General features: G+C 59.4%; 2 protein-coding genes across 2 annotated transcripts; both read right to left on the reverse strand.

Moving 5' to 3' along the window:
* Window positions 1-75: 75 nt before the first annotated feature.
* mitc12 (mitochondrial substrate carrier) lies at window positions 76-9,431 on the reverse strand (the record flags this gene model as incomplete). The annotated part of the gene is made up of 16 exons (XM_002946552.1): window positions 76-192; window positions 1,761-1,859; window positions 2,673-2,708; window positions 3,008-3,107; window positions 3,228-3,312; window positions 3,395-3,498; window positions 4,082-4,219; window positions 4,717-5,218; window positions 5,438-5,603; window positions 6,129-6,193; window positions 6,417-6,465; window positions 6,840-7,032; window positions 7,281-7,422; window positions 7,809-8,094; window positions 8,971-8,975; window positions 9,401-9,431. The coding sequence occupies 16 exons, from the start codon at window positions 9,429-9,431 to the stop codon at window positions 76-78; spliced, it is 2,118 nt and encodes a 705-aa protein (XP_002946598.1).
* A 1,733-nt stretch (window positions 9,432-11,164) lies between these two features.
* VOLCADRAFT_31391 (uncharacterized protein) lies at window positions 11,165-11,641 on the reverse strand (the record flags this gene model as incomplete). Its single annotated transcript, XM_002946553.1, has 1 exon — window positions 11,165-11,641. A coding segment is annotated over one exon (477 nt), but the record flags the coding sequence as incomplete, so codon positions are not given.
* Window positions 11,642-12,697: the final 1,056 nt, after the last annotated feature.

Below are 12,697 nucleotides of genomic sequence, written 5' to 3' on the forward strand. Positions count from 1 at the left end.
CAAAGCCAGAAGGGCTGCTGTCGGCGTCTGCTTGACCCTGATGGGCAGGAGCTTGCCACTTTAATTTGAATTTGATTAAACTGTACAGCAGAAGTTATCCAGAGTTTGGGAACCATGGTCAGAAGTCAGAGGCGGCCCCTCGCCCCAAATCGCCCCGAACCAGGGCTGACCGGTGCAAGTTGCCGCCCTGGCCTACATAAGCGGGGTCGTGTTAGCAGCTGATGGCGGAGTACGTGAGCCGAGGCTGCCAAAGCCCAAAAGCCGCCGCGAACTGTGTTGCCCTTGACAGGCCGTCCTATATGGTTCGCTAACCTGAAGTCGCCGGTCAGCCAGTGCCCGCACGGTAGCGAAAGAACGCATGTTGCGCCACGGTGGCTTTTCCCGCCAATGTCCCGAGCAGGCTGCTGCATTGTCCACGCGCCATGAATGAATGTACCGGTATGGAGAAACAGGCACACATACAGACACACACATGCACGCAGGCAGGCCCGTGATGCAAATCCGCTTGGCGTGGCGGCAATGCTGGTGCCGGCGGTAGCAACAGCTCAGAAAACTGCTCATGACTTCCACATGGGAACGAACCCTCGGTCCGCGCTTAATATATCCAAATATCTACAATATATTCAAGATCGACATTTGCAACACTCAAAACAGGGTAAGCTTACAAGGAGCCATGCCTTCTGATCGCGCCCTGGCAGCATCCACAGCAAGGGGCTGAGGGTTGGCGCAGCAGCCGGCTGCTCTCGCAGCGATCCGTAAAGTTATAAAAAACAAAATCGGGCAAGCAACAAGCGCACCCATGATGTTGCGCATCAGAACCCGATGTCCGTCCCTCTCGCCCGCCCTCCCCTGACTGTCAAAAAGGGTCCTAGGCGCAATCGTCACGCGCCCCCAGCATCAAGCAGCCGTGCCTCCTTTTGCCCGTTGAACGAGCGCTCGGCCACCCTTGCTTTACTCAGATTTTTGACACAAAACCACACAAGGCCATTTCCCCACCCTCGAGCAAGGCAAACCAGACGGCAGAATGGGCAAATGGCGAAGAAGTGCACAAAAGAATGTCCTGCATTCTTACTTCTAAGAAAGGAGGGCATGAGAGAGAGAGAGCCAGTCCAGCAGTGTACAAGACAAGGATTTTGGTGCACCGGAGCCCCAAAACGGAACAACATGAGATGATATTGAATGCTATCATCATGTAGTGAGGCAACAGACAACGTCACATCAGCCCCACAGTGAGGGAGGAAAGAGGAACCTTCCAAGGCGAGCCGCCCGGATCCAGCAGACAATACGTATAGGAGCTCGTTCCGGGTTCGCAAACGCCGCCATGCCTAAGCAGAAGCAAAGGTAATCTGTATAAATGCCCACACAAGAATAGTTTGATGTCGGGCGCAGCGCTCCTCCACCATTTCCAAAACAACTGAATAATTTTTCGAAAAGCTATTTGGATTTGTTGCGCCCGACTAATTAGCTAGTCGAAAATTCGTACACCCAAGTATAACACATACACGACGAAAATCGCCGTTCCTCGCCAGCTCGTTCAGCATCCCCGTCGTTGCAACAAAAAGTCACAAACGCTGCCCGCTTAAATTAGTTAAAAGTTAAGTTCCTATGAGCAAAATAAAGCCCGCTGTCCCAGCGACGGCGGCGAAGAGCGCACGGAAATGAGAGCTGATACAACAGTCGCAGATCCAAATCACCGCGCAAGGATCAGGAAAATGATAAAGCTGCCAAGAAACAAAACCCCGGGCGCTTCAACAAGCCACCTGACCAAACGCAGCCGCGTCTGCTTCCACAACTGACTGCTGTAAGTCTAAAACGACAGCAATGTCTCCCGTATAACCCCCAGTCCATTGCTTCAGCGACTGCGCGACAGCAACAAAGTAGCGCAGCGCAGAGACACACACACGCACACACACACGTGGCTCAACATTGTACACAGCCGCTATCAGGAGCCGGGAAGTGAGTGTCGCCCTCTGTGCGTCCTGTAGGACATGGGTCGTCTGCAACAGTGGTATCCAAAAGTAATAGTACAAGTTCCGGGATCTGGGGCCGTCATTGGACGGGGGAGCCACCACACTGACACGCTGTAACCTGCAGCCCTGCCCTGCCCTGCACCCCCACTTCTTTCCATCCCCATCTCCCCCCCATTTAACCTTGGCCATGGACTGCACTCTTGCCCGGCCCTCCGGCATCCCACACACGCAAAAGCGTGTGCTAATATTGATCGCTGACTCACCCTCCTCCTCCTCCGCCGCCTTCCTCGAGGCCAAGGTATATATTATTTGTTATCAGTAGCAGTGGCACACTTGTCTTCTCTTGTCTTCTCTTTCTAGATGGCTGCTCTGCTCTACCCCGCACGCTCCCCACGTCGAACTCCTATGCCCCCCAACCAGTTCCGGCCAGCTAGCCTGATACGTGCCTCACATCCCAGCTGCTGTTCCTGCAGGGCTAAGTCCTCTGGGTCCTCTGCTCCGAAACCAACACATGGCGCAGTGCAGCGCCCCGGTCACACCTACCCCATTAGAGGAGACCTCAACAAGGAGGACCGGGTCCTCGCAGCACCGGGCGCTCTCAGGGACCTACTTGAGGAATTCTCATGTCATCATTGTCCTTCTTCGGCCTCCCAGCGCCTCGCCTACTTCGCTACTCGTGATACTGGCAACTGCCACACACACCCACACCGGCAAAACATTCCCGCCGCTCTCCCAGCGCTGGGGTGGGGGTGGTACAGGCAGGCGGGCGGGCGGGCAGGCGAAGCAGCGGCATGCTGACGGGACTGCAGCTGCACGGCCCCTCCTCTCCTCCTCCTCCCCCTCCTCCTCCCTACCTTCCACACGTCTCCACCAACGCTGCTATCCTGCGCTGTACGTGACCCCTCCGCGCAATGCAGCGCCGCTCGCTCGGTCGACCGCAAGGTCGCTCCAACCCCTCAAAGCCTCTCAATGCCTCAAAACCCAATGCGCCAAGTCCAGGCAGGGCCTCCCCACGTGCCCTCCTCACACTCCCTCACGCTGGCTGGTTTACCCGCCGGAGCCCGCCCCGGGACATCCACATCCCCGGATGGAGGAAATGCTGCCACCGCAGCGACCGCCGTGGGCTCCAACTGCTGCCTCCGACGCCGGGGGGGAGGAGGAGGAGGAGGAGAAAGCGGTCGTGCATGGCGCCCAAGACGCTACTGGAGGCGGCGCCGCAGCAGCGGCGAAGCCGGCACCGCAACCTCCCGCTCTTACCGCCCCCGCATCGCACTCTGTACCACAACCGGCAGTGTTACCCCCCCCTTGCGGGCTTCCCTCCAGAACTTGGGTGAGGTCCAACCTCATTGCCATGGAGGTAGAGGAGCAGGGGGAGGAGGGGGCGGTGGTACCCTCCGGCGCTCCGGAACCCGGGCAGGAGGCACCTCCGGGTCCACACAAGCCGGGTGACTGAGAGCCAGCGGGTGTGCAGATGCGACCCACCACCTCCTTGCCACCATCGGGCCCCGTGAGAACCAGCGGTACACAGCTGCAGCGGTGGGGGGAGGGCAATGGGAGAGCAGTGGGCCGGCGATGGGAGGGTGGAGGGGGGGGGGTAATGGGAGAACACGTCAGCACACGATGGTGACTACATGTATGAAAAACGACTGCCGAAGGAGGGGCGGTGCGGAAGGCGGAAGGACGGGTTGAAAGGTCAAGAGGTGTTGCGCGGCAGCGGCAGTCGCTACCCCTCCCTCGGTCCACCAACTGCCACAAGCCGGTCCAAACCTGCTACCACAGGTACACTCCACATGCCAGTCCAAACAGGAACCTCCCACCAGAACCCCCCCTTCTCCCCTTGTCCACACACACACAACACACACACACAACACACACACACACAACACACACACATAGACGCACACACACAGACGCACACGCACATACACACATGCACGCGCATGTGTACCGCCCGTGCTTTCCGGGCTCCGTCACAACCACACGGCCCCCCTCCTCTCCCCCTCTCCTCTACATGAATGCGGTCACCCTGCACCTCACCCAGCCCAGTCCAGTCCGAGTCCGAAATCCTAACGACGACGCCACTTACTGCCACCCCCCACCCACCCCCTCACCGGGACGTGAGCATCTTCTTGACCTGCTGCTCCTCACAGCGTTGCTCCCAGGTCACTATGAGCGCACGCACGGCCTCGTAGGTGCCAAACGACACGCAGGCCATGGGCACAAGCCGGAGAGTGGCGGCGCCGATGCCCCTGCACAGCCACAGCCGCCGCCGACAGACGGGAAAAGCCAGGGGCCCCGGATGGGGGCAAGGTAGAGAGGGGGGAGTGAGGACGGAGTCGGGTCGATATTAACAGGGGGTGACGTCGGGTGCGCCGTGCTAGTGCAGTGCACGAGTACTTCAGGTGGGCGGCTGCGGTGGGGAGAACCGCCGCTGCGGTGCTCAAGTTAATGGATATCCCTTACCCCTACCTCCATCATGGCAACCCCTGAGCGCGTGAGCGCCACTTTGCATCGTTATTTATCTTGAACAGATCACGCATGCGGACACGAAGACAGAAAGTGTGCTGCCGTCGTCACACCCATAAAGAAAATAATATCTTTTCTCTTCGCGGCTCAGCTTCAGCTTTACACAGCTCCACGAATATGCGTGTTCACCTACTATGCGTATGCGCTTATTAAACATAACAACCGTTGTTTTTGTTATTAAAAATTCCGAATATTCCAAACACATCGTACTCGCCTGTACAGCGCTGCCGGACCGCCCTCCCGCAGCAAGCCCCGCACCACCGCCGCCGCTCCCGCGAGCCCGCCAGCGCCCTGCGCCACCTGCAGCCGCCGAGACACCGTCTCCAACGGGAACGACACCAGCTGCCCCATAAACGCGGACAGCACCCCGGCCGCCAGCGACGGCGCCACTCCCGGCTCCTCCCGCGCGATCCGCGTGTAGGCCTTCTTGAGCGCGTCATGCAAGCCGTACGTGATGGCGGCCTCGGGGAAGATTGCCGCCACGGAGGGCCCCAGTCCCCGATACAGCGCCCCCACTCCCTCACGTCGTACAATGGAGCCCAGGGCCTCCGCAAGACCCGGAACGGCACGGTGGGGGGAAGGAGAGGCGAGGCAGGAGGCAGTGCCGCCGGCGGCGGAGCCGGCGGCTGCGGCGGCGGCCGCTGCTGCCGCTGCAACGGTGATCCTTGATCGTACGACTTCCAGCGGGTAAAGCGCCACCCAGCTCGTGCACCCTGCGAGGCCTGAGGTAGAAGCGGGGTGGGGTGCGGAGGGTGGGGCTCAGGAACAGGTGTTCTGAGGGCAGGCGGCTGTATGATCAGTCCTAGCCCCTTTCCCTTTCCCTCAACTTCCCTTCATACCCCACACACCGGCATATCCTTCATATACCACACATTATCCTTGCAACACCGCACCACCCCGCTGTGTGCCCCGGGCCCCATCCCCCCCCCCGGGGCGCTCACCCGCCGCCACGAAGATCTGCAAGTGGGTGTCGTCCCCAATGATGCGTTTGAAGGCATCGAACACAAAGAAGTCCAGGGCCTTCTGCGGCGCTGACCGCATCACGTTGAGCAGGTTGCCCCGGTACAGGCCCCGCCAGCCCTGTGCGGAGACGATATCGCTGGCGGCCTGGGCGGGAGGGGCGGGAGGGTCGGAAAGGGCGGGGAACAGAACTTGTTGGGGTACGGCTTGGGGCGTGAAGGCTCTGCTCCGGGAAGCGGAGGACCACCTGAACAGCAGCGAGACGCTTTCGCCGGTTGTCTGGTTTCCGTTGTCGTACAGTTCTTTTGGGGGATCGGGATTGAAGGACTCAGCTGTAACGAGGGTTGTTTTCGGGGGCCCTCAGCCCTCTAGCTAAACCTCAGTTCAGCGATTTTGTCGCGCCTTCGTGTCCACCCCGGGTTTCCTACGTTTATCCCACCTGCAGACTCTTGCAGACAGCCCCAGGAGGTTGGCAGGACGGGTGAGCGCATTCGCAACCCCGCCACGCCACACCCTCTTCTGCCCCAGTTGTGCATTCCTGTCCACCTTTCTGCATGCATGTCTGTCTGTTATCACCTCCGTGCTTCTCCTACCCCGTAGCCCCTCCCCTCTCCAACCCCCTCTACCCCCGCCCCAGCTCCATCTCTTCCCCCCCCTCCCCCCCACACACACCTGAACCAGGCTCCTGCTCTGCAGCTGCCCCGCCATGGCCGCCAGCCTCAGTGTCTCCAGGGGGGCTGTGGCGGTGCGGGAGGTGGCACCCGCTACAGCGCCCGCGAGTAAATGGCCTGCGGATATGCGCGCCCACCACCACCACCACCACCAGCATAAGCGCCAGGGTTAAGCATGTACGACGGCGATCAAGGAAAGGTGTCCAGCGGCAAGTAAGGACCCTAGGTGCCTGCCACGTGAAAGCTTCGTGCTCGTCTTTTCGCTTAAGGGCACTTTAGGAGCGCTAACCGGTGCGGTGCTTGTCAGCGGAGTCATCTCCTGTCCCGCCGACACCGCACTGAGGAGCAGTGGCAACGGCTGGCGGGGATACGCGGGGAACTCAAGCGCTAGGGTGTATCTTAGCGAGAGGGCTGGGCCGCAGCCAGGTGCAGAAGCAGCAGCAGAGCAACAGCAGGTGATCTCCGTGCTCCTTCCTTCACAGCAGCAGCACTCCTCCAAAAAGCCATTGGGCGCCCTCAAAGCATCTTCATTTCAAAGCAAACAAGGCGTCCCCAGCGGCTCCGTAACCAGCATATATCCATGCCCAACACACTCCTCCACCCCACCCCACGGACGCCTCCGGGCCCCCACCCGGGGGTCCAAACCCCCGCCCCGTAGCCCAGCTCCAGCGTCCAGCTCCCCCCCCGCCTGCCACACCCCACTCCGCCTCACCCCAACCCCCAAGCCCAGCCCACCCGCCTCACCCCACGGAGAACCCTTGGCGCCCGCGCCGTCCCCTGTGCGAGCAACGGACACCTTATCTGACAGCTCGGGCGCCGCCCCCGCCGCCACCCAATACTCCACCAGCATGTCCTGTTGAGGCAACAACAAGAAGAAGTCCCGGAACTCGGGCAGCCCTAGGTAGCTGCAGCCGGGTCAGCAGCGGGCAGAGGGGCTTCGGTGCTGAAGTGGAGCGAATGAATGCGGCCAGTACGGGATGAGTCAACTTTCGGACTGTTTCCGACAATGCACCGCATGCATGTAGGCCAAGGCGAGGGGGGTTCACAGGTGGCGGCGTGCGAAGTTACGCCCCAACGGGCCCAACAGCGATACCGCCACACCAGCGATCAGCAGCAGCAGCCCGGCGACATACATACGGCGGCATCTACCCACCCGTGTTCCGAAGCCGCCTTGGAATACAGCTGTTTTGCTATCCGAGTACGACACCGATATATGCAGCGAGTCTTAGGGCAGCAGACCGCCACTCGGGCTAAAGAGGCGTCCAGGTCGTCCACTGATATGCGGCCGTCACCATCTGCGAATCACAACGCAACCCAAGCACCACCACCACGACGATCACCAACAACAAGATCAAGAACAACAGTCAGCCACTCACAGCCAAAAAATGCGATACGCTACAATCCGGAAGATAAAAGCAGACAGGTGGCAACCAGGCAGATACACGGACAGACGAACACACAGACGAACAACTGCAAGCAGGAAGAGGAATTCGGGATAAAAAGGCAGTTACTCTTGCCCTGCCCCAAACCTGATCTGGGTCCACGAAACCAATCCGCCCAGCTTTTCCCCATCCCCGAACTTCCCCCCCTTTCTCCTTAAGGACGTCGGCATTCGTCCGATCCTTTCTGCATGTGCATGTGCGTGTGCATGCCCCCTTCCCGCCCGTCCACGGGCCCTCACCCTGGTCGAACAAGTTGAAGGCCCTCCGCAGCGCCTCCTCGCGACTGCGAACAAACCGACGGAACATGGCGAACGTGAGCTCCGCATCCTCCTCCTCCCCCTCCGCATCCTCTGTCCCCGCGTCTGCCTGCTGGTGCTTGCTGCTAGTGCTGGTGCTACTGCGGCCGACAGTCGCGTTGCCGCCTTTGGCTGTGGCGCGCACTGCATCCACAAAGGGAGCCACGTAGCTGGCGGGGAGGCCGTTCCGAGTGGCGTACGTCTCCAGATCTTTCTCCGTTATGTGGCCCTGTGGGTGGGATGAAGACACGAGGAAAGGTAAGTGGTGGTCAGCCAGGCGGGATATAGATGGGGGTTCGGTTTCATGTGGAAGGATGGGAGGACGGGGAGGCTGGAATCAGCGTTTGCGTTGTTAGCGTGCCTAGCGCTGACGGTGCGGTTGGCAGTGAGGCGAAAGAAGGAAGAGGGGTTTAACAGTGGGCCGTGCACCGCAGAGGAAGGAGAAATAATGGTTTCGGAATGAACGGTCTCTTAAAATTGGTATGGCTCACTTAGCTGGTTTGATGCTCGGATGGTATGAGCGTGGGTTGTGGTGAACGCCTTCAGAATTTCGCAAGTTTGCTCGTAACGGATGGAACAGCCAAGGACAGTGTGGCCAGGCTTATCGTGTCCATCTTTTTTGCAAGGTCTGAGGCTGCACCAGTGCAACAATCGCCAAACAGCAATGCTATGTGACCGGGGACGCATGCCGAGAAAGGCAAGACGAGTCCCCGACGCAGCAGTACCTGTGCCCTTCCGATGCACTCAGTGTACAGATTAAAAATGGCGACACAAGGTAGCTATGAGAAACTTGAAAGGACCGAGTTGCGAACAGGTTACGCTCGTGCATACAGGAGATGACGGCACCCGGCAAGGCAGCGATCATTTCTGTTTACCTTGCCATCAGCATCTATGGAGTTAAAGGTCTTTCGAAGGCCTGCATCCCTGTTTAATTTAGGTCATGGCAACAATGGCAACGAGTCAAAAATTGGGCAGGTGAGCCGCGCAACGTTGCACGGCTTTCCTATCAAGCCTGAATATGATAGATTACATGGGCACAGATCATTCCATAAAACATGAAGTCTTGCAGCCGCTATGCCCGCTTTGCCGCTTGGCATTATCTCACCTGCCCTGGAAGAGGAGGGAAAGCCCAGTAAGCGATGCAAGCAGCGAGCGCGGCCCTTGCTGCACTTTGGACCGCGAAAGGGAAAGTGAAGCGAGTACAGGCGTATCACGCGCTCTGCGGCGATCGCCCTTGGCATGCAGGTATGTAAAGTTCAGGTCAGCTCCACTTGCAAGTTTATATTCAGAGATATTTTCACATAGAGCGGCTTCGTGTAAGCCGCCACTGGTCGTAAAGCGCATCGATTTAATCGGCGGTGCGTGTGCAGGCGGTATCTAAACTTTCATTAGCTCAAGCACCTTTCTTCTTAGGATATGAAAAACAAATCTAATGCTCGGAACAGGTATTGAACTTGTTTTGGTATTGAGGCACCTGGGGAAGCTATTTGTTGACTCCCGTCGTACGCAATGCCAAGGTAGGACGAGCGGCTGACTTGTGGAGGCGCAACGTAACCGGCCGGGCATTGAAGCACATTCGTATGCAGTATTTTGCCTCCAGCGTTTATGGTTTTAATTGAGGTTACAGGGCCATATCCAGCAGTAAGGAGCATTCGGTGGTTGCCCGCTCGGTCCCGACGAGCTGCTTCCGACAATGGAAAGACCAATAGCTGGTTATGTTAACGGAAATATTTATAGAACGTTTTCGGTTATTACATCTATGACGGCAATAATGGGAATAATCCCGTACCAGCATCGACGTTCAGCCCAACTTCCATTACACCACGACGGCACGCAATCCGATGAAAGCACCTTGACCGCCTGTAATCAACGTTAAGGCAATAAAAAGGCAAATAGTTTGTAACATCTACTAAAACCCACCATCAACTTGTCTGCCAACTGCTATTACAGATGCGGAGGCCTCTAAACCCCTTTGCACGGCACCGAAAGAAAATACTCCCACCAATACTCCCACCACAAGCTAGCCTGAGAATTTGCACCGCCAATGCACGTGAGCCCATGCACACTGAAGCCATGCATGTTGTCTGAAAGCAGGCGCAGCCAGCTGCAACTAGGCCTACCCGGTTGCGTGTAAGAGGGAAAGGGGTGTCCCGGAACCGGCCGCAAAGGCTTGGCAGCTACGCATATTTTGCTGGGGAATGGTGTGATCCAGCTAGGAGGGGACGGCGCCGCGGCGGAGAGGTCACTGCTTTGAGGTTGAGCTCAACGTGGTTTATTATCACCACGGGTTACTGCCAGGTGCCCAGCTGGAGCCCACCGAAACGCCCGGACCGCTTTGCGCTCATCGGGGAGCTACGCCCGCAAAGGGTAGCAACTAGACTCAAGAAGCCTGCGCAATAACGAGTACCCACGGCCGGTAGGCTTTACCCGGGTGATGCTCTCAGGGAGAGAAACGCCAGCGTTGCGTTGTGCTGATCCGAAAGGCCAGCCCCAGGGGGTGCGCGGTAAAGTACCCAGGCTGAGTGGCCTTGGGCCGAAGGCTTAGATGCGTTTAGCTGGAAGGCCAGCACCAGGACTGGGTTGCCTTAGGCCAGTAGCATAGGAAGAGTTTATCCGGAAGGCCAGCCCCAGGGGGTATGCTCTCGCGCGGCGAAGCACCCAGGCTGAGTTGCCTTGGGCCGGTAGACTGGGTCGCGTTTGTCCGGAAGGCCAGCCCCTGCGGGTATGCTCTCGCGCGGCGAAGCACCCAGGCTGAGTTGCCTTAGGCCGGTAGACTGGGTCGCGTTTGTCCGGAAGGCCAGCCCCTGCGGGTATGCTCTCGCGCGGCGAAGCACCCAGGCTGAGTTGCCTTAGGCCGGTAGACTGGGTCGCGTTTGTCCGGAAGGCCAGCCCCTGCGGGTATGCTCTCGCGCGGCGAAGCACCCAGGCTGAGTTGCCTTAGGCCGGTAGACTGGGTCGCGTTTGTCCGGAAGGCCAGCCCCTGCGGGTATGCTCTCGCGCGGCGAAGCACCCAGGCTGAGTTGCCTTGGGCCGGTAGACTGGGTCGCGTTTGTCCGGAAGGCCAGCCCCAGCGGGTAGGCTCTCGCGCGGCGAAGCACCCAGGCTGAGTTGCCTTAGGCCGGTAGACTGGGTCGCGTTTATCCGGTAGGCCAGCCCCTGCGGGTATGCTCTCGCGCGGCGAAGCACCCAGGCTGAGTTGCCTTAGGCCGGTAGACTGGGTCGCGTTTATCCGGAAGGCCAGCCCCAGCGGGTATGCTCTCGCACGGCGAAGCACCCGGGCTGAGTTGCCTTAGGCCGGTAGTCTGGGTCGTGTTTATCCGCAAGGCCAGCACCCGCAAGGTTTTGCTCTCGGACAGCGAAGCACCCAGGCGGAGCTGCCTTGGGCCGGTAGGTTGCGTTGCGTTTATCCGCAAGGCCAGCACCCGCAAGGTTTTGCTCTCGGACAGCGAAGCATCCAGGCGGAGCTGCTTTGGGTTGGTAGGTTGCGTGGCGTTTATCCGCAAGGCCAGCACCCGCAAGGTTTTGCTCTCGGACAGCGAAGCACCCAGGCGGAGCTGCTTTGGGTTGGTAGGTTGCGTGGCGTTTATCCGCAAGGCCAGCACCCGCAAGGTTTTGCTCTCGGACAGCGAAGCACCCAGGCGGAGCTGCCTTGGGCCAGTAGTTTGTGTTGCGTTTATCCGCAAGGCCAGCACCCGCAAGGTTTTGCTCTCGGACAGCGAAGCACCCAGGTTGAGTTGCTTTGGTCCGGTAGTTTGCGTTGGGTTTATCCGCAAGGCCCGCACCAGCAGGTTTTGCTCTCGGACAGCGAAGCACCCAGGTTGAGTTGCTTTGGTCCGGTAGGTTGCGTTGGGTTTATCCGGTAGGCCAGCCCCAGGAGGTGTGCTCTTGCGCAGCGAAGCACCCAGGTTGAGTTGCTTTGGTCCGGTAGTTTGTGTCGCGTTTATCCGCAAGGCCCGCACCCGCAAGGTTTTGCTCTCGGACAGCGGAGCACCCAGGCGGAGCTGCCTTGGGCCGGTAGGTTGCGTTGCGTTTATCCGGTAGGCCAGCCCCAGGGGGTGTGCTCTTGCGCAGCGAAGCACCCAGGTTGAGTTGCTTTGGTCCGGTAGTTTGTGTTGCGTTTATCCGCAAGGCCCGCACCCGCAAGGTTTTGCTCTCGGACAGCGAAGCACCCAGGCGGAGCTGCATTGAGTCGCTAGGTTGCGTCGTGTTTATCCGGTAGGCCAGCCCCAGGGGGTGTGCTCTCGCGCGGCGAAGCACCCAGGCTGAGTTGCCTTGGGCCAGGAGGATGGGTCGCATGTATCCGGAAGGCCAACCCCAGGGGTTACGCTCTCGCGCGGCGAAGTACCCAGGCTGGGTTGCTTTGGGCTGGTAGGTTGTGTTGTGTCCGCCCGGAGGACCAACCCCAGCGGGATTGTTCTCGTGTAGCGGAGCACCCAGACGGAGTGCATGGGGCCAGAAGTGGACGAGGAGGACTTGGAGCCAGAAAGGGGAGATAACTCGGACAGCAGCAATGGATGAGGTGCAGTTGTGGAGGCACGTCGGGGAGGGCGGCATCGGGGCAACGGGTACCAAGGGTCGGAAGCTCGTCCTGACAGCCCAAGCCAGGGCTAAGAGGACCAGGTGGAAGAAGAGAAGCGAATGGTGGCGCGGTTTCCTGAGTCACAGATTAGAAGGCATGGAAGCCACCCCTGGGGTGCGGAAGCCAGGGAAGGACGGGAGGATAAACGGCAGCAGTCAGACGCTTGGGCTGAGGATTAGGCCCGGGAGACGCAGCTAGCCAACGCGGGAGCGGGAGCCCGGTATCCGGCAGCAGCCACTGGCCTGAAAGAGCA

The sequence above is a fragment of the Volvox carteri genome (assembly GCF_000143455.1).
Source record: "Volvox carteri f. nagariensis unplaced genomic scaffold VOLCAscaffold_3, whole genome shotgun sequence".
Classification (NCBI taxonomy): Eukaryota; Viridiplantae; Chlorophyta; class Chlorophyceae; order Chlamydomonadales; family Volvocaceae; genus Volvox; species Volvox carteri.